The sequence below is a fragment of the Oncorhynchus gorbuscha genome, linkage group LG05 (assembly GCF_021184085.1).
Source record: "Oncorhynchus gorbuscha isolate QuinsamMale2020 ecotype Even-year linkage group LG05, OgorEven_v1.0, whole genome shotgun sequence".
Classification (NCBI taxonomy): Eukaryota; Metazoa; Chordata; class Actinopteri; order Salmoniformes; family Salmonidae; genus Oncorhynchus; species Oncorhynchus gorbuscha.
The window spans coordinates 61355814-61383760 of record NC_060177.1 but is presented as its reverse complement, the minus strand read 5'-3'; the positions used below and the strand labels follow the sequence as shown (position 1 = coordinate 61383760).

General features: G+C 43.0%; 1 protein-coding gene across 1 annotated transcript in view; it reads left to right on the top strand.

Annotated features, from left to right (window-relative positions):
- Positions 1 to 22453, top strand: part of si:dkeyp-14d3.1 (transmembrane protein 132C) — a 223403-nt gene extending 200950 nt beyond the window's left edge. The window contains exons 7-9 of the mRNA XM_046350552.1: positions 12118 to 12391; positions 18028 to 18219; positions 20569 to 22453. Coding sequence (XP_046206508.1) covers positions 12118 to 12391; positions 18028 to 18219; positions 20569 to 21753 — 1651 coding nt within the window. The 3' untranslated portion in view covers positions 21754 to 22453. The remainder of the gene's footprint in view (positions 1 to 12117; positions 12392 to 18027; positions 18220 to 20568) is intronic.
- Positions 22454 to 27947: the final 5494 nt, after the last annotated feature.

Below are 27947 nucleotides of genomic sequence, written 5' to 3'. Positions count from 1 at the left end.
GGAGATTAACTTTTTGATTAACTTATGATATTTGCGCGTCTATAACTTTCTCACTCATCATTATTCATGATTCATTCACGTCTATCCGTAATCATGGTACCATCCAAATTATTGTAGAGGTGTTTAGAAACATATTCTATTATTATTAACAATAAAGATGACTCCAAAATGACACAATACATTATTTACCATTCATTTATATTGGCCACAAAGTAATCTGAAACACAACCAAAACAAACAGCAAATGCATCCAACACTGCATCACAAGTTTAATGTAATCATTGAGTGCTAGGAATATGGGGCAAAATAATACACTTTTGACTACTTTAATAGACATAAACTACGCAAAAAAAGAAACGTCCCTTTTTCCAGGACCCTGTTTTTGAAAGATAATTCGTACAAATCCAAATAACTTCACAGATCTTCATTGTAAAGGGTTTAAACACTGTTTCCCATGCTTGTTCAATGAACCATAAACAATTAATGAACATGCACTGGTCGTTAAGACACGAACAGCTTACAGACGGTACAAACCCACCATTGCTGGACCAGACTGGCAAAAAGTTCTCTTCACTGACGAGTCGCGGTTTTGTCTCACCAGGGTTGATGGTTGGATTTGCGTTTATCGTCGAAGGAATGAGCGTTACACCGAGGCCTGTACTCTGGAGCAGGATTGATTTGGAGGTGAAGGGTCCGTCATGGTCTGGGGCGGTGTGTCACAGCATCATCGGACTGAGCTTGTTGTCATTGCAGGCAATCTCAATGCTGTGCATTACAGGGAAGACATCCTCCTCCCTCATGTGGTACCCTTCCTGCAGGCTCATGCTGACATGACCCTCCAGCATGACAATGCCACCAGCCATACTACTCATTCTGTGCATGATTTCCTGCAAGACAGGAATGTCAGTGTTCTGCCATGGCCAGCGAAGAGCCCAGATCTCAATCCCATTGAGCACGTCTGGGACCTGTTGGATCGAAGGGTGAGGGTCAGGGCCATTCCCCTCAGAAATGTCAGAGAACTTGCAGGTGCCTTGGTGGAAGAGTGGGGTAACATGTCACAGCAAGAACTGGCAAATCTGGTGCAGTCCATGAGGAGGAGATGCACAGCTGATGGCCACACCGGATACTGTTACTTTTGATTTTGACCCCCCCTTTGTTCAGGGACACATTATTCCATTTCTGTTAATCACATGTCTGTGGAACTTGTTTACCCGATATGGATAAAAATACCCTCACATTAAAGCTGACAGTCTGCACTTGAACCTCGTAGCCATTGTATCATTTCAAATCCAAAGTGCTAGAGTACAGAGCCAAAACAACAACATGTGTCACTGTCACTGGATTTGTGGGGGCTTGTTGTGTTATGTGTGATGTCGTTTTCCAAATGTGTGTTGGGACAGCCCATTTCTGTTGTTGTTGATGAGAATGTGTCCATCCTGGCTTGGCTGCCGACAGACCTCTGGGAGACAGGCCGTCTTTGTTTATCAGGGAATAACAGGCGTGACCTTGCAAAGTAGCAGCGTGACTGGTGACAAGAGTGGGCACCAGCACCCGTCCACAGAGCAGGGGGCCACTCAGAGCCACAATACCAACAGAAGGGACCTGCCTCCGTCTGATAGGCTGCCAAGTGTTCCACACAGACACGGGGGAGAGAGAGAAAGAAAGAGAGAGGAGAGACAAAGAGAGAGAAAGAGAGAGGGAGGGGGAATGACAGTCAGGGCCGGCTCTAGCTTCTGGTTGGGGGGCCCGCCACGTAGTGGCAAAACATTTTAGTGGCCTCTTTTCTTGACGGTGGAGAGGAATGTTTTAGTTTTAAATTTAATTTAGCCGAATAGCCTGCCAGTAGCCTACCAAAGTTTTCACAGTGTTCATTAGAATGTAATGTAAAGAACATGGCGCATCTCTAGTCCAAACCTTTCAATAGTTAGGCTATCCATATTACCAGAGCTTCATCTTATTCTTTCTATATCAATGGCGGATTCGCGGCCGAATGGAACATGCCAAAACTTTGGAGATAACAATAGATGTCAAAGTTTTTTCCTATCCATCTGTGGCAAAGTTTTTTCCTATCCATCTGTGGCAAAGTTTTCCCTAAATACCTGTGACAAATCCATCTCCAGAACCAGCCATAGCTTAGCCAGCTGGCTAATCTTTGGAATACGGTGTAACAGATTGCTAGCTTGATAATGCTAGCTAGCTGCACTGACAGCCCCACAACGTTCCCACCCCCAATTCCTGAATATGTATTAGAAGCCTGCATCCTTCTTCGAAGGTGGAACCTAAACAAGACTTAACGCTATAGAACAGGCATTACATCGAAATAGGGGTGGAATTGTCCTCTGTTGGGGGCCTTTAAAGCTAAATTCCTACAATTCTACAAATTATGCCATGTTAATATGATATCTGAGTGAGACTGACTGACAAAATCAATGGCAGCCCCCTGGAAGTCAAGACCCCTGTGCATGCACCCTGCGTGCCTGGTCAGTATTTGGCCATGATTACTAGAAGTTTAAATAGCTGGCTAGACTAACTACCAATCAAAAAATGTACACGGCTAATTGTCAACTAATTAAGTGACTGACATAACAAGAGAAAAACTGCTGATGTACAACCGAATATTGAAATTGCACCTGGTGTATTTTACTATTCTAACTCTCAATAGTAAGTTGAGACGCGGGGGCCCTAAGTGACCGCACATGTCGCTTATGCCTGGAGCCGGCCCTGGCGACAGTGTCCAGGCCTTGGGAGTGGGGTGCTTACCACAACGGTAGGTTCAGTGTTTCATTTGCAAGGTTTGCTCCTCCCCACCCCCACCCAGCCCCCTCCAAGATAACCGTTTACAAGCAGGCTCATTAATTAATTCCCCTCGCTCAGGGACACAAGTGTGCTCTCTGTGAGGGATGTGCAACATGTCATGATGCTTTTCTTATCATGGCTGTGTTTCCTTTGTTACAGGTTGCATTTGGGAAGTGCTTCTTATGTTCTGTTTTTAGAACATCTGCATGTTTCTAATAATATACAAAAAGTATGTGAACCCTTTGGAATTATCTGGGTTTCTGCATAAATTTGATCTGATCTTCATCTAAGTCACAACAATAGACAAACGTAAACTAATAACACACAAATTATTGTATTTTTCTTGTCTATATTAAATACGTAATTTAAATATTCACAGTGTAGGTTGGAAAAATTATGTGAACCCCTAGGCTAATGACTTCTCCAAACGCTAATTGGAGTCAGGAGTCAACTAACCTGGAGTTGAATCAATAAGACGAGACTGGAGATTTTGGTTAGAGCTGCCTTGCCCCATAAAAAACAGTCACAAAATTTTAGTTTGCTATTCACAAGAAGCATTGCCTGATGTGTACTATGCCTCGAACAAAAGAGATCTCAGAAGACCAAAGATTAAGAATTGTTGCCTTGCATAAAGCTGGTAAGGGTTACAAAATTATCTCTAAAAGTCCGTCCACGGTAAGACAAATTGTCTATAAATGCAGAAATTTCAGCGCTTTTGCTACTCTCCCTAGGAGTGGCTGTCCACTAAAGATGACTGCAAGAGCACAGCGCAGAATGCTCAATGAGGTTAAGAAGAATCCTAGAGTGTCAGCTAAATCTCCGGAAGATGCTAACATCTCTGTTGACGGGTCTACAATACGTAAAACACTAAACAAGAATGGTGTTCATGGGAGGACACAATGGAAGAAACCACTGCTGTCCAAAAAAACAACAATGCTGCACATCTGAAGTCGCAAAAGAGCACCTGGATGTTCCACAGATCTACTGGCAAAATATTCTGAGGACAGATGAAACTAAAGTTGTGTTGTTTGGAAGGAACACACAACACTATGTGTGGAGAAAAAAGGCACAGCACACCAACATCAAAACCTCATCCCAACTGTAAAGTGTGGTGGAGGGAGCATCATGGTTTGGGGCTGTTTTGCTGCCACATACATTATCTTCCCACTGTAAGCGCTTGTGTGGGGAAAAAAAGTGCTGATCTTGCCAAAACAATGACACTAACTGGCCTCCTTTGACATTACATTGTGCACCCGCACTTGAATGCTGTTCAGAAATGTAGACCATAAAAGCTATAGATTTTCTTGGAAGAGAAAATGCAGCTGCAGTTCTGTCCATTTCTCCTCAAATGACCTTCATTTGGTCTTTGTAATAGAAAAACAACATGCAGCAATATGCCAAAACAATTACCTAACAGAATCCACGGGGCAGTGGAAAATCAGCATGATACAAATATTTCTTCCGAAGCTCAATCTGGGAATGAGAGTGAATAAAGGAGAGAGAAAAATTTATTTCAGATGTAGGTTGTTCTCCGAGTTGGATTTACCTGTTAGATTAAAGGTCCAATGCAGTCGTTTTTAATCTCAATATCAAATCATTCTGGGAAACAAGTAAGCAGTTATTAGCTAGGTTTCCACCCAATTGGCGACCGATTTTCATGCGAATATTCCAATATTTGTATAAAAACAATATGCATATTTTTCCACCAGAGATCATCAAATTAACTTGTGGATAACAGGCTGTGCATGATGACATAGTGCACATAAAAATAACTTTTGCGGATAAATTCCAATGTGCAAATGAATTCTACTGATGGTTTTGTCACAAAAATGTTTGCGTTATATAGCGTACGTGCCCACTCTAGTAGTGGCACATGTGCTCTTGCATATACAGTGTGGGTATAGCCTACATGATAAGATTATTATGGACAAAAGAGCAAGATTATTTTTGCTTGTCAAACAGCAGCCAAGCATCGATCACATTTATAAAACCGATAGCTTAAGCTTTTAAAGAGTTAACTAACGAATGAAAGTTTAATTTCATTCAGGCTGATTTGACACTAGCTAGCTTAAGTTAACATTACCTGACACTCTTGTCACTGCTCTCCCTTTCTTGTTCGCTGCTGTGGCTGGAAATATTTCAATAAACTATTCTGAGAAAATAAGAAAATCGAAGACCGGTAAATGGAGCTATCTTGCTTGCACTTGATACAGTTCCAAACTAAGTAACTAGCGAACTTGCTAGACTAGTAACATTAGTTAACCATGTTCCTATCATCAACATACTCAAGGATATTGGATAGCTAATTTTTTAGGTTATAGCTAGCTTATGTAGTTAACTAGTTTATTTAATTAATTAATTAATTTAACCTTTATTGACCAAAAGGTAAAAGGCCTCCTGTGGTGGGGACGGGGGTTGGGATAAATATATATATTTATAGGACACCACAACCCTGCATAAATAGAGACCTTAAACAACAACATAGCATAGCAGAAACACATGACAACACAGCATGGTAGCAACACAACATGACAACAACATGGTAGCAACACAACATGGCAGCAGAACAAATGGTAGCAGCACAAAACATGGTATAAACATTATTGGGCATAGTCAACATCACAAAGGGCAAGAAGGTAGAGACAACAATACATCACGCGAAGCAGCCATAACTGTCAGTAAAAGTGTCCATGATTGATTCTTTGAATGAAGAGATGGAGATAAAACTGTCCAGTTTGGAACGAGCTCCAAAAAAACACTCAGTCACTAGCTGCAGCGAACTGAAAAGACGAGCGACCCAGGTATGTGTGTGCTTTGGGGACCTTTGTGAATGGCAGAACGGGTGGCAGAACACCCCTCATAGCCTGGTTCCTCTCTAGGTTTCTTCCTAGGTTTTGGCCTTTCTAGGGAGTTTTTCCTTGCCAATGTGCTTCAACACCTGCATTGCTTGCTGTTTGGGGTTTTAGGCTGGGTTTCTGTACAGCACTTTGAGATATCAGCTGATGTACGGAGGGCTATATAAATACATTTGATTTGATTTGTATGTGGAGGATGAGGGCTGCAGTAGCTATCTCAGATAGGGGAGAGTGAGGCTTAAAAGGGTTTCATAAATAAGCATCAACCAGTGGGTCTTGCGACGGGTATACAGTGATGAGTGACTACCTCAAGCTCAAAATCCTCAGAGGTAGTAATCACACTGGTGGGGAGAGGGGCATTCTTCTTCCAAACCACATCACCTATGTTTTCGTGATGTTCCGAACAAGGTTAAGGGCGGAGAAAGCCTGTTGTACACTAAGAAAGCTTTGTTGTAGAGCGTTTAGGAAGTGGCTGAGACAGCAGATGTTCTGACTTTATACACTGTACACTTTGAGAGAGGTAGTTAGCCAACCAGGCCAAAGAACCCTCAGAGACACCAATACTCCTTAGCCGGCCCACAAGAATGGGATGGTCTACCGTATCAAAAGCTTTGGCCAAGTCAATAAAAATAACAGCACAACATTGCTTAGAATCAAGGACAATTGTGACATCATTTAAGACCTTTAAGGTTGCAGTGACACATCCATAACCTGAGCAGAAAAACAGATTTCATACCAGGGAGAATACTATAGACATCAATAAAGCCAGTGAGTTGATTATTGACAAGTTTTTCCGACAATTTCTATAAACAGGGCAACATAGAAATTGGCCTATAACAGTCAGGATCAGCTTGATCTCCCCCTTTTAAATAAAGGACGCACCATGGCGGCCCTCCAAGCAAGGGGAACCTTCCCAGAGAGTAGAGAGGTTAAAGAGGTCAGAGATAGGCTTGGTGATGATAGGGGCTGCAACCTTAAAGAAGAAAGGGTCCTAACCATCTGACCCAGATGTTTTTTTGGGGTCAAGTTTAAGGAGCTCCTTTAGCACCTCGGACTCAGTGACTGCCTGCAGGGAGAAACTTTGTAGCGGGGCAGGGGAAAAAGAGGGAGGAGCATCAGGGCTAGTCACATTAGAATGGGGTGGGAGATGAGGAAATGATGGATGGGCAAGAAGGCATGGCTGAGTCAAATAGGAATCCCGACTTAATGAAGTGGTGATTTAAAAAACTCAGCCATGTGCTTCTTTTCAGTAACAACCACATCATCAACTATAAGGGACATGGGCAGCTGTGAGGAGGAGGGTTTATTCTCTAGGTTTTTAACCGTTTTCCATAACTTCTTGGGGTTTGACCCATAGAGAGAGAAATGCTCCTTAAAGTATCTAACTTTGGCCTTCCGGATAGCCTAAGTGCACTTATTTCTCATTTGCCTGAACGAGAACCAGTCAGCCTGAGTGTGTGTGCCGAGCGTTTCGCTAAATTAAATTCTTGAGGTGAAGTAAGTCTGCCAGATCACGGTCAAACTAGGGGCTGAACCTGTTTTTAATTGTAATTTTCTTTATGGGGGAGTTTTTCCACTGAAAATATAGATAAAAGGTCCAAGTGTCTTCGACTAGTTGGCTAGCTAACGTTAGTCCAACAAACAAGCTAACATACCTTTCTTGCAGTTTCTCACACAGGAGCATTCTGAGGTGATTGACGTGAATTGTGTTTTGCACCGCAGAGTTTATGTATTAAGCCACTGGTCACTCGGCACTGGTTCCTGGTGTACCGTTTCTCGTGCAGGTGCATTCTGAAGTGATTCAAGTGAATTGTGTTTCGTGCCGCAGAGGGTCTGTATCGAACACTGGTCACTTTCTTGAGATTATCTATTTACCAAGTAAGGTAAATGTGATTTACAGAACTTTATTGAAACTATGTTTCTTTTGGTGTGGTGGGAATGATTCTGTCGTGGTGTAGCGCAACACTTAAATGAACACAGAGGAAACACTGGTACAGAGAGATCCTTGATGAAAACCTGCTACAGAGTGCTCAGGACCTCGGACTGGGACAAAGGTTCACCTTCCAATAGGACAGCAACCCTAAGCACACAGCCAAGACAATGCAGGAGTGGCTTCGGGACAAGTCTCCAAATGTTCTTGAGTGGCCAAGCCAAAGCCCTGGACTTGAACCCGATTGAACATCTCTGGAGAGACCTGAAAATAGCTGTGCAGCGAAGCTCCCCCATCCAACCTGACAGAGCTTGAGAGGATCTGCAGAGAAGATTGTGAGAAACTCCCCAAATACAGATGTGCCAAGCTTGTCGCATCATACCTAAGAAGACTCGAGGCTGTAATCGCTGCCAATGGTGCTTCAATAAAGTACTGAGTAAAGGGTCTGAATACTTATATAAATGTGATATTTCTGTTTTTTTTATACATTTGCAAATATACTGCCATTTCTCCCATAATGAATTTTACCAACACAGAAATATCCCACCTTGTCTCGTGTATTTTATTTGTTCGACGTTTCAAAAGTTTACCAAAAAATGTGCTGTTTCCATCAGGCCTGCCGTGACATTTTTTTTCGAACATGTACTTTACTGGCATAAAAAGGTTGAATGGAGACCTGGTTATAGTGATTGTTTTCAATTAAAATGGTCAAAAATAAACAAAATAGCTTTTCAGCAATGGGCAATTTATCTCCTGGCCTGTTTGGTCCTGTTTGCTCTAAAGTTTTCAGTTCTCTACCCGTGTCTCATTTTTTTTTTTAGAGTAGTACCCTAGTTTCCTTTTTTTTTGTTTTTTACTTTAAGGAGAGGAGTTGGGTTCTTTCAAGATTTTCTTGTCATTATGCTTTCCCTTCTGTTCGTTTCCCCTGCTGGTCTTATTAGGTTCGTTCCCTCTTTCTATCCCTTCTCTCTCCCTCCCTCTCTCACTCTCTCGCTCTCTCTTCTCTCTATTGTTCCGTTCCTGCTCCCAGCTGTTCCTATTCCCCTAATCAATCATTTAGTCTTCCCACACCTGTTCCCGATCCTTTCCCCATTAGAGTCCCTATTTCTTCCTTTGCAACTGTCTGGGAGTGGTCTGAATGGGGAGGGGAAAACTGAATATTTGCTGTTATTGGCAGAGAAGTTTGGACTCTTCGTATTCGTCTATTAGATTAATTTACCGCACGGTGATGTCCCCGTGGAATGCCAAAACTCCATCCCACAAAAATAGGGTGAAATGTATGGCAGTCTTCTCAACCAACTCTTACACTAAAAGGGCATTATCATAAATTTCACAATTTCACAGTATCATTACAACCACATAGTGTGGAAATGTATATAAAACCCAGGAAATCATGTTTTTGACTGCACTGGGCCTTTAATCTCAGATTAGATTGGAGATCGCTGCACCATGCCTTCCTGCAGATTAGATTTATGTCAGGAGTTAAATACTAGCAATAGGGATTGGGAGCCATCAACTGATAATGCACACATAATGCACACAGGACCTCTGCTCATTCTGTCCCAAACACATTTGCTCTCTCTGCCCCAATCACATGCACTCACTCTGCCATTTCACATTCTCTCACTCTGCCCCAATCACATGCTCTCACTCGGTTTCCAATCACATGCCCTCACTCTTTCCCAATCACATTCTCTCACTCTGCCCCAATCACATCCTCTCCCTCTACCCATACTTGGAATAATCCCCCTGGACTGTACCTGTCCACTATCCATACCCTGGCCTATAGGAGCTGGGAGCTCTGCTGTAAAGGACATGTCAAGGGAAGACTCTCACTACAGTATTTGTAAACTAGATCAGCTAAACCCCAACCCAATCTCCAAATAAAACGCCAACCCGTGGCGTAACTGCAGCAACAGAATTACGCCATGTGGTGCTGTATATTAGTTGTCATAGAATTATGCCATGGCTTGACGTTCTAATTACGCCTTAGTGGCATATCTTAGCTGTCAGCCAAACTCAGCAAAAGTTAAACAAAAACTTACGTTTAGGCATGAATTTCGAATGGTTAAGTTTAGGGTTAAGGTTAGTGATGGGGTTAAACTTAAGTTTAGGCATTCATTCTGAGTGGTTAAGGGTTAAGGTTTTGGGAAAGGCTTTAAACCAAAAAACTAAAATGAGTGCCTTGCACGTGACCCTCTGAACCAGCCAGCGGCTTAAACGCCCATCCACAACACCCTAGCAAAACCTACTAGATGGCAAACCTACTAGATGGTAAAAAGCACTCATGTTGCCCCTAGTGGATGGTATAGCTTCCACATTTTGCCAGGTCCAAATGTAATCTGGTATCTGCTGAATCGACACCTCGAGGCATATTCCATATTACAGTTAAGTTGGAAATGTCCCACCGCAGTGTAATAAACGCAGACAGGCATTTTCAATTCTTTATTCACTTTACTTGTTGTATTATGTTTTACTGAAGACTAATTAATTGCTGTGAGTACTTGTCAAAATAACCCTCGTTCTGAAATCCTTCTTATCTTGTCAGTGGAAATGCTGAGCCTTAAGGCTGATCTCTAACCAGCTTAGCTAGCGTCTTCACTCTTCATTGCCAGACCCCATTCTGCCACACATCGAGGGATACCTATTAACGGTGTCGGACAGGAAAAAATACAATGAGAGAGGATAATCACAAGAATTACATTTCAAGAGATTAACTTTCACTCTTTTCTCTCCCATTATGATATCAAACCTTGTAGGTGTGTGTGTTTATTGCCAGACGTGAGATGATGAGGCAGCAGGATAGGTGAGGCCTATGATGAAATTAAAAAATGAAATTAAAAATGAAATTAAAGAAAGCCTTAATATCTTATGTAATCTAAACCAAAACTTACATAAGTGATAATTCACTTACATTTTTTTTAAAGACAATTTAAGGTCAAATATATTTACAAAATGGCTTTTAAACCATTTTCATGTAGACCTGATTGTGTGTTTTGGATCACTGTCTTGCTGCATGACCCAGCCGAGCTTCATCTTCAGCTCACAGATGGATGGCCTGACAGTCTTTTTGGATGACATGGGTCCCATTATGCCTGGCGCAAACCAAACACTGCATTCCACAGTAAGAACGTGTGGTGGTGGTTGTGTGATGGTTTGGGGATGCTTTGCGTTCTCAGGAACTGGACAACTTGTCTCAATAGAAGGAACCATGAATTCTGCTCTGTACAATCAAGTCTACGTGAATATGGCTAAAAAGCAACACATTTTGAGTTTTGGAATGGCCTAGTCAAAGTCCAGACCTAATTGAGATGTTGTGACAGTTCATGCTTGAAAACCCACAAATGTCGCTGAGATAAAGCAGTTCTGCATGGAAGAGTGGGCCAATATTCCTGCACAGCGATGTGAGAGACTGATCAACAACTACTGGAAGCATTTGTTTGGAGTTATTGCTGCGAAAGGTGGCATAACCAGTTATTGAGTGTAAGGGGGCAAATACTTTTTCACACAGGGGCATTGGGTATTGCATAACTTTGATTATGAAATAAATGAAATAAGTATGTCATTGTTCTGTTATTTGTTCACTCAGGTTCCCTTTATCTAATATTAGGTTTTGGTTGAAGCTCTGATAATGTTCAATATAAAAAATATGCAAAAGTAGAGAACATTTGAAAGGAGGACAATACATTTTCACAGCCCTGTATATGGAAACGGCACATTCCTATGATCTGTGGTTAGAAAGATAAGGTCCTACAAAATGCTCACAGGGTAGGATTAAAAGTAAGAAAACGGTGATTTTGAAAAACCTGCAACGAGTTTCTAGCCAGAGTGAGAATAATATATTTTTTGTTCCCCACGTCACCGCGAATCCTGGTGTTTGAAAATCACTGTTTTAACTTTTGAAGATCGGGTAGAACTTTGCAACTTTTTATTTGTTTTACAAAACGTAGAAATATGCTGTTTTCACAAATGTAGACACTGGTATTGTGCTGGAGATCAAGAAAATGAGGTTTAACATTGTTGGAGTTTCCATTTAAGATTAAAATAAGCAAAATTATTTGCTTATTTTGGTAAGATTTCAAAAATGATCACTCAATATAAGATATTTAGGCTTGCTTAGATGTAACTTTTTGCAGTGCTGTGATGCACACTGTTGACAAAGCACTGGTGTTTATCAGAGGCACGCCTGTCCTGTCCCACTGCTTGTGACACCAGTGCTGCTGTGGCAGAATTACTTCTACAAAGCAAACACTGATATTTATCTTACTAAAGGTGTGCTGTGTATGTATGACATAGTTATTTGTTTAAAAGCAACTTTACAAAAGCAACAGTGTAACCTTGTAAGCCTTGTTTTCACACTGCAATAAATATTCTCATTGAGACACACTTCCTTCTTTGAGAAGATGATTGGTTGCCTATAGCGTCCTGAACAGAATTTGCTATCAGTGGGTGGGTGTTAGAGATGTTCATGTTAGACTTGTCCAGTGTTGGGGTTAGTTTCTCATGTTAAATGACTGGCTTTGTTTGTAATGGCAGGTCTGCACTGGACAGTGATGATGAGGATGATGAAGACCGGAGAGGAAGGAGCTGCACGTTACAGTACCAGAATGCCATGGTTCGAGTGTTGACACACTTCGTGGCCGAAGCTGCCGACCCCCGTGGTCAGCTGACCTTCATGCTGGGCAGTGATTGGCAGATGGACATCACTGGGCTGGTGTGGGACTTCCTGAAGGTGGAGGACCCCCAGATAGCTCAGCTACAGGACGGGTGCATACTCGTGGGACTGGACATGGGGATGACCACCATCCAGGTACGCTGTATGTGTCTGCATGCGTGTACAGTGCAGTATGTATGTTATAATAAGGTGTTTCAGTACAAAGGATGAGAAAAAATAAACAGAACAAGTGTGAATAGAGAGAGGAGTAAGGGGAGGTGAAAGGAGTTGGAAAATAGAATAGTAAAACATTGCTGTCTGTTTTAATATTAGGGCTGAAAATACCTTAAAACAGTCATCTTAAGTCAGTCATAACAATGGGATTTGCAAATGTCGAGTGGAGGAGATAAAATCTATATTTGTGCATTCAATCAGCCAGACAGGTGGTTATCAATGGTCCCATGTCTCCAGGTCTGGGCTGTGGTTACAGTAAATGGGGCCTCACCCTGGTGCAGACTGTAAGCATGCCATCTCTAGCAGGGTCCTTTCATTTGTCAGTCTAAACAGGCTAACTGGATAAATAGCAGTCAGTTAATGATATCTGTGTGAAACCAATCAGCATCTTGACAGTGTGGACTCATCCATCTGTCTTGCAGGCAGATGTACCCTCATCTCCACACTCATCACTACCCGTCCTCTGGCTCCTGCCTCCCGTTAGGCTGGGCACAGAGGAAAATACTCCCCTGCCTCCCGTTAGGCTGGGCACAGAGGAAAATACTCCCCAGCCCAAAAGCACGAGATGAGACAGGCCGGTCTGTCACACCTCTTCCCTCACAAAGAGCTAAAATCAAATTGTATTAGTCACACGCGCCGAATACAACAGCGAAATGCATAAATACAAGCTGCTAAACAACAATGAAGTTTAAAAAATAATAAAATACACTACCATTCAAAAGTTTGGGGTCACTTAGAAATGTCCTTGTTTTTGAAAGAAAAGCACATTTTTTGTCCATTAAAATAACATTGAATTGAGTGTAGACATTGTTAATGTTGTAAATGACTATTGTAGATGGAAACGGCTGATTTTTAATGGAATATCTACATAGGCGTAGACGCCCATTATCAGAAAACATAACTCCTGTGTCCCAATTGCACGTTGTGTTAGCTTATCCAAGTTGATCATTTTAAAAGGCTAATTGAGCAATAGAAAACCCTTTTGCAATTATTATAGCACAGCTGAAAACTGTGGTGCTGATTAAATAAGTAATAAAACTGGCCTTCTTTAGACAAGAGCATCAGCATTTGTGGGTTCGATTACAGGTTCAAAATGGCCAGAAACAAATAACTTTCTCCTGAAACTCGTCAGTCTATTCTTTTTCTGAGACATGAAGGTATTCCATGCGAGAAATTGCCAAGAAACTGAAGATCTCGTACAACGCTGTGTACTACTCCTGTCACAGAACAGCTCAAACTGGCTCCACTTAAAAATATGATAGAGGCCTGTAATTTTCATCATAGGTACATCATTACAACTATGACAGACAAAATGAGAAAAAGAAATCCAGAAAATCACATTGTAGGATTTTTTATGAATTTATTTGCAAATTATGGTGGAAAATAAGTATTTGGTCAATAACAAAAGTTTATCTCAATACTTTGTTATATATCCTTTGTTGGCAATGACAGAGCTCAAACATTTTCTGTAAGTCTTCACAAGGTTTTCACACACTGTTGCTGGTATTTTGGCCCATTCCTCCATACAGATCTCCTCTAGAGCAGTGATGTTTTGGGGCTGTTGCTGGGCAACGCAGACTTTCAAATCCCTCCAAAGATTTTCTATGGGGTTGAGATCTGGAGACTGGCTAGGCCACTCCAGGACCTTGAAATGCTTCTTACGAAGCCACTCTTTCATTGCCCGGGCGGTGTGTTTGGGATCATTGTCATGCTGAAAGACCCAGCCATGTTTCATCTTCAATGCCCTTGGCTGATGGAAGGAGGTTTTCACTCAAAATCTCACGATACATGGCCCCATTCATTATTTCCTTTACACGGATTAGTCGTCCTGGTCCATTTGCAGAAAAACAGCCCCAAAGCATGATGTTTCCACCCCCATGCTTCACAGTAGGTATGGTGTTCTTTGGATGCAACTCAACATTCTTTGTCCTCCAAACACGACAAGTTGAGTTTTTACCAAAAAGTTCTATTTTGGTTTCATCTGACCATATGACATTCTCACAATCTTCTTCTGGATCATCCAAATGCTCTCTAGCAAACTTCAGACGGGCCTGGACATGCACTGGCTTAAGCAGGGGGGGGACAGTCTGGCACTGCAGGATTTGAGTCCCTGGCGGCGTAGTGTGTTACTGATGGTAGGCTTTGTTACTTTGGTCCCAGCTCTCTCCAGGTCATTCACTAGGTCCCCCCGTGTGGTTCTATGATTTTTCCTCACCGTTCTTGTGATCATCTTGTGAGATCTTGCGTATAGCCCCAGATCGAGGGAGATTATCAGTGGTCTTGTATGTCTTTCATTTCCTATAATTACTCCCACAGTTGATTTCTTCAAACCAAGCTGCTTACCTATTGCAGATTTAGTCTTACCAGCCTGGTGTAGGTCTACAATTTAGTTTCTGGTGTCCTTTGACAGCTCTTTAGTCTTGGCCATAGTGGAGTTTGGAGTGTGACTGTTTGAGGTTGTGGATAGGTGTCTTTTATACTGATAACAAGTTCAAACAGGTGCCATTAATACAGGTAACAAGTGGAGAACAGAGGAGCCTCTTAAAGAAGAAGTTACAGGTCTTTGAGAGCCAGAAATCTTGCTTGTTTGTAGGTGACCAAATGCTTATTTTCCACCATAATTTGCAAATAAATTCATAAAAAATCCTACAATGTGATTTTCTGGGTTTTTCCCCTCATTTTGCCTGTCATAGTTGAAGTGTACCTATGATGAAAGTTGCAGGCCTCTCTCATCTTTTTAAAGTGGGAGAACTTGCACAATTGGTAGCTGACTAAATACTATTTTGCCCACTGTATGTATATATATATATATATATATATATATATATATATATATATATATATGTGTGTGTGTCACTGTCCAGGATGGCAGGAAACTTTGCCCCAGTGATGTACTGGGCCGTACGCACTAGCCTCTGTAGTGCCTTGCCGTTGGAGGCCGAGCAGTTGCCATACCAGGCAGTGACACAACCAGTCAGGATGCTCTTGATGGTGCACCTGTAGAACCTTTTGAGGATCTGAGGACCCATGCCAAATCTCCTGAGGGGGAATAGGTTTTGTCGTGCCCTCGTCACAACTGTCTTGGTCGACTTTGAACATGTTAGTTTGTTGGTGATGTGGACACCAAGGAACTTGAAGCTCTCAACCTGCCCCACTAAAGCCCCGTTGATGAGAATGGGGGCATGCTCGGTCCTCTTTTTCCTGTAGTCCACAATCATCTCCTTTGTCTTGATCACGTTGAAGGAGAGGTTGTTGTCCTGGCACCACACGGACAGGTCTCTGACCTTCTCCCTATAGGCTGTCTCGTCGTTGTCGGTGATCAGGCCTACCACGTTTGTGTCATTGGCAATCTTAATGATGCTATTGGAGTCTCGTCTGGCTGTGCAGTGATGAGTGAACAGGGAGTACAGGAGGGGACTGAGCACCTAGGGCCCCTGTGTTGAGGATCAGCGTGGCAAATGTGTTGTTACCGACCCTTACCACCTGGCGGCGGTCCGTCAGGAAGTCCAGGATCCAGTTGCAGAGCGAGGTGTTGTCCCAGACTTTTTGATGAACTTTGAGGGCACTATGGTGTTGAACGCTGAGCTGTAGTCAATGAATAGCATTCTCAGATAGGTGTTCCTTTTGTCCAGGTGGGAAAGGGCAGTGTGGAGTGCAATAGAGATTACATCATCTGTGGATCTGTTAGGGCAGTAAGCAAACTGGAGGGGTCTAGGGTTTCTAGGATAATGGTGTTGATGTGAGCCAAGATCAGCCTTTCAAAGCACTTCATGGCTACAGACGTGAGTGCTACGGGTCAGTAGTCATTTAGGCAGGTTACCTTAGTGTTCTTGGGCACAGGGACTGCTTCAAACATGTTGGTATTACAGACTCGGACATGGAGAAGTTGAAAATGTCAGTGAAGACACTTGCCAGTTGGTCAGCGCAAGCTCCCAGTACACGTCCTGGTAATCCGTCTGGCCCTGCAGCCTTGTGAATGTTGACCTGTTTAGCGGTCTTACTCACATCGGCTGCGGAGAGCGTGATCACACAGTCTTCCAGAACAGCTGGTGCTCTCATGCATGTGTCAGTGCTATTAGCCTTGAAGCAAGCATAGAAGTAGTTTAGCAGGTCTGGTAGGCTCGTGTCACTGGGCAGCTTCCCTTTGTAGTCTGTAATTGTTTGCAAGCCCTGCCACATCCGACCAGCATCAGAGCTGGAGTAGTACTATTCGATCTTAGTCCTGTATTGACGCTCTGCCTGTTTGATTGTTCATCGGAGGGTATAGCAGGATTTCTTATACGCTTCCGGGTTAGAGTCCCGCTCCTTGAAAGCGGCAGCTCTAGCCTTTAGCTCAGTGCGGATGTTGCATGTAATCCATGGCTTCTGGTTGGGGTATGTACGTATGGTCACTGTGGGGACGACGTCATCTATGCACTTATTAATGAAGCCAAAGATTGATGTGGTGTAGTCCTCAATCCCATCTGAGGAATTCCGGAACATATCCCAGTCTGTGCTAGCAAAACAGCCATATAACTTAGCATCTGCTTCATCTTACCACTTTTTTATTGATCGAGTCACTGATGCTTCCTGCTTAAAATTTTTCTTGTAAGCAGGAATCAGGAGGATGGAATTATGGTCAGATTTGCCAAACGGAGGGTGAGGGAGAGATTTCTATGCCTCTCTGTGTGTGTAAAGGTGGTCCAGAGTTTTTTTCCCTCTGGTTGCACATTTAACATGCTGATATAAATTTGGTAAGACCGATTCAAGTTTCCCTGCATTAAAGTCCCCGACCACAAAGAGAGCCGCCTTTGGATGAGCGTTTTCCTGTTTGCATATGGTGGAATACAGTTCATTGAGTGTGGTCATAGTGCCAGCCTCAGTCGGTGGTGGTATGTAGACAGCTACGAAAAATACAGATGAAAACTATCTAGGTAGATAGTGTGGTCTACAGTTTATCATGAGATACTCTACCTCAGGCGAGTAAAACCTTGAGACTTCTTTAGATATTCTGCACCAGCTGTTATTTACAAAAATACAAAGTCTGCCGCACCTTGTCTTACCAGACGCCGCTATTCTATCCTGCAATACAGCTATAGAGCGGTCTCAATGATTGGGCACGCATGGAAAGATTTCTTTGATTTTCAAAATGAGATTAATGAAATTAGGTTTGCACTAATTGGATTACTAGGGAAGGTCCATTAACAGCAGAAATGTGTCCTTGATCGGTCCTCGCCTACTCCAGTGTGTATTGCTGGTGGTTTTCTCTCCACATCATCATTTGATTAATGTTTCCTGGATAAACACCTGACAATGAATAGTGGAAGGGTTTGTTCAGGTCACTCCATTTACCATCAAATAACTCAATCTATGTACTCATCAAATTAAATGGAAGCCAGCATAATGTTGGAAGGCATCAAGGTCAGAGCTGAGAATCACTGCAGGATTTACAGAGCATCCTGGAATAATGTAATAATTGTTTATTTCAAAGAGTAATGCTTTTCATGTCCCGTCCATAATCTGGATTAATCCCAAGGGCTTCTCTCTCTCTCTCCTCCATCTCCCTTGTGTTGGCCCAGGTCCTGTCCCCCCTGTCTGACTCCATCCTGGCAGAGAAGACGGTGACAGTAGTGAATAACAAAGTAACCATCACAGAGCTGGGGGTGCAGCTGGTCACCGGCCTGGCTCTGAACCTGCAGCTCAGCCCAGGGAGCAACAGGGCAATCCTCGCCACGGCAACCACACAGGAAGTGCTGCAGAGCCCAAAACAGGTCTGTTCAACATACTGCAGATCTTTGAAAACGATCAGTTAGCAGCCCCTTTGATTAAAATGAGGATTTAAGAAACAGTTTATAGTAGTTTATTTAATGTAAGCCTTGTCTGTTTGGATCCCCTTTTACACAATTGCAGTCCTTTAATGTGAACATTCAGTAAGTACTGTGGACATGTGTGTGTGTGTGTGTGTGTGTTGGGTGTGTGAATGCGTGAATGCCTGCGCTTGTTTGTTTGTTCCACTGCATTCCTAACCCTCTTAACACCAACTCTTGAAAAGCAGAGTGTGACAGAATGTGTTTCCTTGAGCATATAATAGAAAGGGAAGCTTAATCTCAGAGCGTGTAAAAGCAACACTCCAAGTTTCTGTAAGAAAACACAATTTACAGACCAAACTCTAGCTGTCCTATCGTCTTTCGCCTTCGTTTCTCCCTTGCTCTTCTGTCATGAACTCTTTGATCCCTTTCTCTTTCTAGTGAAGGATAGAATGGAGGACAGGCTAGTTTTATCAGTCCTATCTCTGTAGGGATAATGTCAGTGTGGGGATAAGCGTGCACGAATTCCCCTAGAGGATCTGTAATTAGAGAGCAATTGCAGCCCACTGATGGATCTCCTTCCCTGCTCCTGGTGATTTGTCCTGTGTCCATATTAAAAAGAAACATCACAGCAAGAAAGGGACTTCAGATGCTTGTCTGTGGCAAATCCCCATTTGCTGTCTTTAATGTGACTGTCTGATACTGTATTTTCCCTATCTTTTAATCCCTTCAGCTGTCTGAGCACCACGGGAGGAGGTGGATGGTATCTTAATTGGTGGAGGACGGCTAGTGGTAATGGCTGGGGCGGAATCAGTGGAATGGTATCAAATAAACATCAAACACATGGTTTCCATGTGTTTGATGCCATTCCATTCGCTCCATTCCAGCCCTTATCATGAGCCGTCTTCCCCTCAGCAGCCCCACTGCTGAGCACAGCAGCTGAGTTAACAAAACAGTGGCACTTTAGTGGGCTATCCTCTACCTTATGATTCCCACTACATTACCAAAAGTATGTGGACACCTGCTCGCCGAACATCTCATTCCAAAATCATGGGCATTAATATGGAGTTGGTCCCCCCTTTGCTGCTATAACAGCCTCCACTCTTCTGGGAAGGCTTAAGGCCTTGCTCGCAGTTGGGGTTCCAATTCATACCAAAGGTGTTCGATGGAATTAAGGTCAGGGCTCTATGCAGGCCAGTCAAGTTCTTCCACACTGATCTCGACAAACCATTTCTGTATGGACCTCGCTTTGTACAGGAAAGGGCCTTGCCCAAACTGTTGCCAGAAAGTTGGAAGCACAGAATTGTCTAGAATGTCATTGTATGCTGTAGCGTTAAAATTTCCCTTCACTGGAACTAAGTGGCCTAGCCCTAACCATGGAAAGCAGCCCCAGATCAATATTTCTCCTTCACCAAACTTTACCGTGTGCACTATGCATTGGGGCAGGTAGCGTTCTCCTGGCATCTGCCAAACCCAGACGGCCAAATGGTGAAGCGTGATTCTTCACTCCAGAGAACGCGTTTCCACTGCTCCAGATTCAAATGAAGGCAGCTTTACACCACTCAAGCCGATGCTTGGCATTGCGCATGGTGATCTTAGGGTTGTGTGCAGCTGCTCGGCCATGTAAACCCATTTCATGAAGCTCCCGAGAAACAGTTATTGTGCTGACGTTGCTTCCAGAGGCAGTTTCAAACTCAGTAGTGATTGTTGCAACTAAGGACAGATGATTTTTACGGGCTTCAGTACTCAGTGGTCCACCTGTCAGCTACAGGTGTGGCTAAAATATCTGAATCCACTCATTTGAAAGGGTGTCCACATACTTTTGTACATGGCTTTTATGACCCACAGTGCTGTAGTCCTACATTTATAAAAATGCAAAAAAAAGTATAAAAGTACTGTTGTTGTAATTTTACATTCTGATCCTTTGAACCTTGTACGTTTGAAGTCTTGTTTGTTTTCTTGTTCCTGTGATAGAAATGTTTCCCTCATGGAATTAGTTTGATTTCTTTAATTTTGGCAGTTACCAATTACTATGTACAGTGATGTAAATGATAAGCTTGCCTAATGAAATAACAGCACAGGAACATTTCTGAAATAGGCTCTGTCTTATTTCTGCATTCTTAGATCTAATAAATAAATAGGTTTTAAATAGGTATTTTTCAACCCTTCATTATTCTCTACTAATGGTGAGGTTGCTGCTCTACGAAATGTGGTAATGTGACCTTGCTTGAGGTCACTGTCAGTGTTACGTGAGATTGTTTTTCTTTATTTGTTATTTCCTTTGCTCTTGTTTGTGTGTGTGTGTTTGTCCAGGAGGCCCTGATTAGCGCGTGGCTACACTTCAGTGATGGCTCCATGGCTCCTCTGGACCTGTACAACTCAGACTACTTTGTCCTGACGGCCACGTCTCTGGATGAGGAGGTGGTGACGGTGCAGCAGGACCCCTCCTGGAAGTGGCCTGTGATCGTGACTGAGGCTGAGGGCCAGGGCCTGCTGGTCAGGGTGGAGATGACCGTCTGTGAGCTCTGCCAGAAGTTCAAGCGGCGCAGCGTTTTGGCTGCAGGGAACTGCAACGTCAAGGTGAAGTTTGGCCAGAGCGACAGTGGCACCTCCAGAAACAGTGACTACGGGCCAGAGGGCGAGGAGCTGGAGAACAGGGCCAGCGACCGCAGACAGCAGTCCCCCTCCCAGGACAGGACTGGATTAGAAGCCCACTACTACGGCAGCTCCATCTCTGACATGGAGGACGGTGTCATGAGGAAGGTCACCACCACCACCACTAAGAGTACCATCATCAGGAGGCCCAACGGAGACAAGCTGTCAGATGATGGGAACCAGGTCCAGAACATGCCAGACTTCCCTGCCCAGGTGGACCTCCCTCGCAGCCACAACATGGAGGATGATCTGATCCAGACAGCCCGGGGCCTCACTGACCTGGAGATCGGCATGTACGCCCTGCTGGGGGTCTTCTGCCTGGCCATCCTGGTCTTCCTCATCAACTGCATCTCCTACACCCTCAAGTACCGCCACAAGGAGCTGTCCATCGAGGGCCAGGAGAGCATGAACCACGCCCACGACTGGGTGTGGCTGGGGAACGAGGCAGAGCTGCTGGAGAGCCACATGAGCCTGTCCCCACAGCAGGACGAGCTCACCTCCATGGTGGACTGCAGTGCCGGGCTGGAAGAGGGCAGCCACCTGCTCAATGGTGCCTCTTCCCAGAAGAACGTGCAGGGCCAGGTGCACCGGGCAGCAGACAGGGTGAGCTGCACAGCCAAGGACAGCAAAGGAGACTCGCCTACCACAAAGAGGAAGCGTGTGAAGTTCACCACGTTCACCACCATCCCGCCAGACAATGGCTGCCCCACTGTCAGCACACTGAGTATGAGCCACAGCCAGGACATTAAGTGGGTGTGCCAAGATGTAGAGCAGGGGGACTCCAAGGAGCTTCGGAAATACATGGAGAGGTTAAATGACAGTGCTTTAAAAGAGGTGGCATAATCTGTGTGCTCAGTGCACTTATAACTCACCCTTATGCCTTTCACAGTGAGCTGGGCCTGGACAGCACCTAATGCTGAACCTAGAAGAGGTTGAAATCTGGAAGCAACATTTTTGTGAATCACATGGGACTGCCAAAGGGAAAATGAATTCAAGAGGACAAAAATAGTAATGATACCACACAGGACTAATGGCAAATCGTTAACTTGAAAAGAAACATATCATTTTTTAATAATTTGTTTCTCTCTGAATATCTTCCTACCGTTTAATCATTATTTCGTGATGGTTCTTTTGTAGGTAGACTCAAGCCATGTTCCCAGACTAGCTCTGCATTACTGACAAAAAAACAAAATGTTACGCAGATGATGACATGTAGATTTAAGAATGTAAATTAGCAAATATTCAAGATGTATATAAAGTACTCATTGAAAGGTTTTGGAAGTTTTGTAGCATTTTGAATATTGATTTCCTATTCCACATCCTGTCTTTTTTTTGGACAAATGTCTGGGCCCAAAGGATAGACCAGAGCCTACAGAACGTCCTGCATGTGGTTTGAAATAAAGGCACACATTTTAGGTTCATCTTTACCAGAAGGGACAGAGAAACGGCTATGTATATACTGAAAAGTCCTCCTACAAGGCATTGTATTGTTGCTCTGTATATTGTATTTTCATAACTGTCATTTAAAGAACATACAACAGTGTAGAGGTGCGTGTCCACTTCAATCCACCAACCACATGGGAATACATTACACATGCCAACATGAATTCCTTTTTGCTACCCACTATCTCCAATGACTGAATGGAGATGAGTGCTTTTCCAGGTTATATCTTCATATAAGCCACACAGGTACAAACCTGGTCGTACTCTAATGTGGTGTAGGAGTTGTAATGGAATCATTTCACAAATGTTACATTTCCATGGTGAAGACAAATGAAGCCACTGGAAGTCATCTGCTGTTCTTCTATTTTCAGAATTTAGCCAAACACACTTCAATTAGAGTGAACTCAACAGTATATTTGACCAATTCATTAAACTTGGTAGCACAACCGCTAGATTTGGATAAAGGATAAGGCTGTCACCAATTATTCTGCCAGCAACTATTATTGCTTCTCAAATCAAAGTTTACTGGTCGTGTAAACAGTTTAGCAGATGTTATAGCAGGTGCAGTGAAGTGCTTGTGTTCCTAGCTCCTAACAGTGCAGTAAAATGTCAAACAAGCACACAAAAAATAGAAACAAGAAATCAAGAATGTCAGAATGAATCCAATTAACACTGATGGTGATTACTTTGATTAACGATTGGACGACAACTCAAATTAAATGACCAATTATGGTCTCATTAACCCTTGTCTTGGAGCCTGCAGTGATGCTTGGCTAGGACAAAGTGGAATGTGATTTCCACTCGCTCTTCTGAAATGGAAAAATCCCATCATGAAACCCCAATAAATGAATAAAAAGCCTACGAAAGTGGTGGGAAGAAAGAGGTTCAGAAAAAACATTTATGTTGGGAGTTACTTCATATATGAGTCCGTTAGCTAACCAGAACAGGCATAATATCAACTTGAGGTCAATAATCAATGCTAGTTTGTGAGATCATGTTGCAATATCTGTTGCTGGGGAGTAGACGCTAGTCAAGACAACGAGCAAACACTCCTCTAAAACAGACAGATGAGCCATCAAATTACAGAAATATCCTTTATACTGCTTCATTAAAAGCGCTGCTAGTTGTGTCAGTGTCTTCAAGGCCCATTGAATAGTGCTTTCCTGAAAGCTCCTGTGCACCACAGGAGGTTGGTGGCACCTTCATTGGGGAGGACCGGTTGTGATAATGGCTGTAGTAGAATAACTGGAACGGTATCAAATGCACCAGACACATGGTTTCCATGTGTTTGATGTCATTCCATTCGCTCCGTTCCGGCCCATTATTATGAGCTGTCCTTCCTTCGGCAGCCTCCTGTGCTGTTCCTGATAGGGACTCTCCTCATTCCTTTATTCATTTAGTTCAAGTAGCTTGCCTACTTGATTCCCTGCAGCTCCTGCGGTTCTCCTATTGATCTTATGCTTTATGTTGAATGAAAACACCAGATGAAATAAAAGGCCTTACCTTACCATCTCTATTTCTCTCCCTTCCTCCCTCTATCTGTTTCTCTCTCATCTCCCTCTTTGTCTCTGTTTCTCCACTGTCCTGATGAATGATTCTTTCTTTTTTCTTCGCCCATGTGATTTATGCCTGTGCTGTGGAGCGGAGGGGGATTGATGTGGGGGTTGTGTGCAATGCAGTGCGCTGGGACTGTGAACGCTGTGCACAGCCTGCGGACTGTGAAGGGCACAGAAAGCCAGCCAGGCCTAGTAGGAATTTAATTGTCAGCCACAAGGGGCATGATTGATAGAGGGCCCTCTGTAATTAACACACCACTGTGACTTTCTTTTCTATGCACACTGCCCAGTGGTGGCTTCGGCCTTGTGTTTAGAAACAGGAATACCTACATGACATTGAAGATATATTGAGTGTACTCAGGGTTTTCTAGTCTTTGGAATGAGGGATGTGAGGCTTGTTTTTATTTGCTTTGTATTCCAGGCAAAACGGAAATAAAATTCCCAAGGACTCCACTTGGATAGACTTAATTGGGTTGATCATGTGAGACCAGCAGTACACTCACAGTAAATGATTATCTGTTCTGTTCTCCCTGTGGTAGTGACGCAGGGCCTGTATTTTCTCTCTCTGAATTCACTGATTGACTTATGTAGCTTATAGTTTTATATCTAATCTGGAAAATATTTTCATATGCTTTGTAAAAAAAAACATGCACCGCCTTATGCTAACAAACTCACTCCAAACACAGTTAACACACACACACTGCATATCATTTGAGTTAAGAGGAGTAGCTGTCGAGGTCAGCTTGACATTCCGCTCTAACATTTTTTATTTATTTTTTTTACAGATGGAGCCGCAGGGAACTGCAGACTACATTGTTCATAAACACAACTCTGGTGCCCGAGCCAAGTAGCTACGCCTTGTAAACAAAGTCTCCCGCCTGGCCTGTGCACCTCAGCGGGAAACAAACAACAACATTCCCCTCTCTTCCCCACCCCCTGGATCCATTGCAGAAAATAGCAGTAATGACTCAAACACCCAAAGGCAATGAAAGACTGGCTGGCAAAAAGCCTCCAGCTGCAACACGAGGGGTGCACCCAACCATGTCATATAGATATACAGTGAGGCTTGTGGGAAAATGTGGCAGAGCAGCATATCAGCCACCACTCCAAGAAAGGGTGAGGCATTTTTATGCCTGTTTGAAAACAAGTGAAGGTCACAGGGCCAGAGAGATACAGGTAACTGCAAAATTAATGGAAACACTTGAGTAAATGAGGGATACAAAGTATATTGAAAGCAGGTGCTTCCACACAGGTGTGGTTCCTGAGTTAATTAAGCAATTAACATCCCATCATGCTTAGGGTCATGTATAAAATGCTGGGCAGGCAATTATTTTGGCTACGATGGCTATGCCTCCATAGGATGACAATTCCCTCATCGACAGGGCACGAGTGGTCACTGAATGGTTTGATCAGCATGAAAATGATGTAAACCATATGCCATGGCTGTCTCTGTCACCAGATCTCAACCCAACTGAACACTTATGGGAGATTCGGGAACAGCGTCTAAGAAAGCGTTTCCCACCACCATTAGCAATTCCTCCTGGAAGAATGGAGTCGCATCTCTCCGAGTTCCAGACTCTTGTAGAATCTATGCCAAGGTGCATTGAAGCTGTTCTGGCTCATGGTGGCCCAACACCCTATTAAGACACTTCATGTTGGTGTTTCCTTTATTTGCCAGTTACCTGTATACACCTGGGTCGTTTCACCAATTCGGCACCTTTTGAAAAGTGTAGCTTGGTAAAAATAAACTTTTAATATCACCTCATTTTAACATCGTCATAATGAGCACACTTTCAACTTCATAAACATGTCTTCCCATCTCAAAAGCTTAAATAAAACATTTACTATAGTAAGTGCCTATTAAAGTTCAAAATAAAGTACCAGCGTTGATCATAACAGGGTTGCCAATTTCTTATTAAATTAGCCATAAATCTCTTTGTGACAGGGGTAATGGAAGCTTGTTGTGTGCAACAGGGAGTGGCAATTGAATCCAAGCTTCAGACATGAATCACTAATCACATTAAATAAATAATGTGTTTGTCAAAGCAACAAAATAACTACAATGGGGAAACTTGGGAGACATTTTGGAATTAGTGGGTTAAAATATTCCTGGAACTGACACGTGGGGTGCATTTGGAAATTCACTCTGGCTCTCTACGATTTCAGAGCACTCTCTTCTGAGTGTGCCAGATCCGTTGAATATGGCCAGTGTCAGTAAACAGCGGCAAAGAAGAGTAATTAAATTGTTGCCAGCAGCAGTTACTGTCACCAACGCTCTGGATAACATGAAAACAGCCTAACCAGCTCTGCTAGGGCGAGTAAAGTTATCAGAGTGAGGTGTTCTCTCATTTCTGTCTGGAAGTAGCTAGCCAGCTAGCCAACGTTAGCCTGGGTGTTTGACTGCCGTTCTGAGGTCAGAACGCTCGGATCAACCTAACTCCTTGGCCAGAGCGTCCAGTGTGCGCTCTGAACGCTCCGAGAGCGAAACACTCAATTTACAAATGGACAATCTGACAGCGCTCTGAATTTACGAACACCCAGAGCACACTGAGCACTCCAGATGGACTTTATGAACACACCCATGGTTGACAGAGGAACATGTCAAAATGCTGAATTTTGGCAGTCTACAGTGTGGTCTACAGGAGCAGGTTTTCATGAAGGATCTCTCTGTACTTTGCTCCATTCATCTTTCCCTTGATCCTGACTAGTCTCCCAGTCCCTTGCTGCTGAAAAACATCCCACAGCATGATGCTGCCCCCACCATGCTTCAATGTAGGGATGGTGCGTGGTTCCCTCCAGACGTGATACCTGGCATTCAGGCCAAAGAGTTCAATATTGGTTTCATCAGACCAGCGAATTCCTTCGACCTGATGGCTTGGTTTTTGGCTCTTACATGCACTGTCAACTGTAGGACCTTATATAGACAGGTGTGTGCCTTTCAAAATCATGTCCAATCAATTGAATCGACCACAGGTGGACTTCAATCAAGTTGTTGAAACATCTCAAGGATGATCAATGGAAACAGGATGCAACGGAGTTCAAATTTGAGTCTCATAGCAAAGGGTCTGTACTTATGTAAATAAGTTGTTTTTTTGTTTAAATAAATTTGCAAAAATCAAAAAAAGGTTTCCACTTTGTCATTATGGGGTATTGTGTGTAGATTGATGTGGGCCTTTAAACAATACACACATTTTTAGAATAAGGCTGTACCGTAACAAAATGTGGAAGAAGGGAAGGGGTCTGAATAGTTTCCATATGCATATGTATAAACACTACTGATTACTCTTTTATGAATGATCAGGGTACCTTTAAGGCTAAAACAATTAACATGTTTTAATTGATTCAATAGCTTACCTTAAACAATCCATTAGATGTAATTAGCATAATACAAAAATCCCCGTCTGTTTAATCTAGAGTAATGTTTTTATGTTGCATGGGCTGGGTCTCAACCAACCGCATCTGCCAATGGCAGCCTTCCACATCTGTGGTGGAAGTAGCCAAGCTACAAGGTGTTTGTCAGACCATGAGACATCCCGAAAAATTGGTCTTCTCACAAAAACATCTGCAGCTTCTGAACGGTTTGGCCTCATCTCTATGGAAAGACTCTGTTGGTGTTCTCCGTTTTGCTCTAGGACCCCCATAAGGGTCACGCATTCGTCTGAAGATAGCCCGGTAATGGTTAAATGTTTTTATTGAAGTATATATGGAAGTAGTTTAGTGTTTAAAAAAAAGGGGTGAAATGTGTCAAAAAATGTACATAGTTTCCTGATCTTTCTTATATCTCTCAGATAGGACAGACACTTTAAAACAAACTTCCATTAGATTGTTTTTTTACTAATCTGTTTTTCCATGTATGAATCTGTTATTCAGTGTGTTTCTATTGGCTAATAGTAGTAAGGCCAAATTCAATGTTTCATCAAATATATATAGTTTTAATGAATATTGTGAGGAAATGAGATGTAATTATTTAAATAAGCCTGTATTATAACTGTTTGACTCAATTATCGTTAGTGAGGCTGTTTGATAAGTTTATGATAG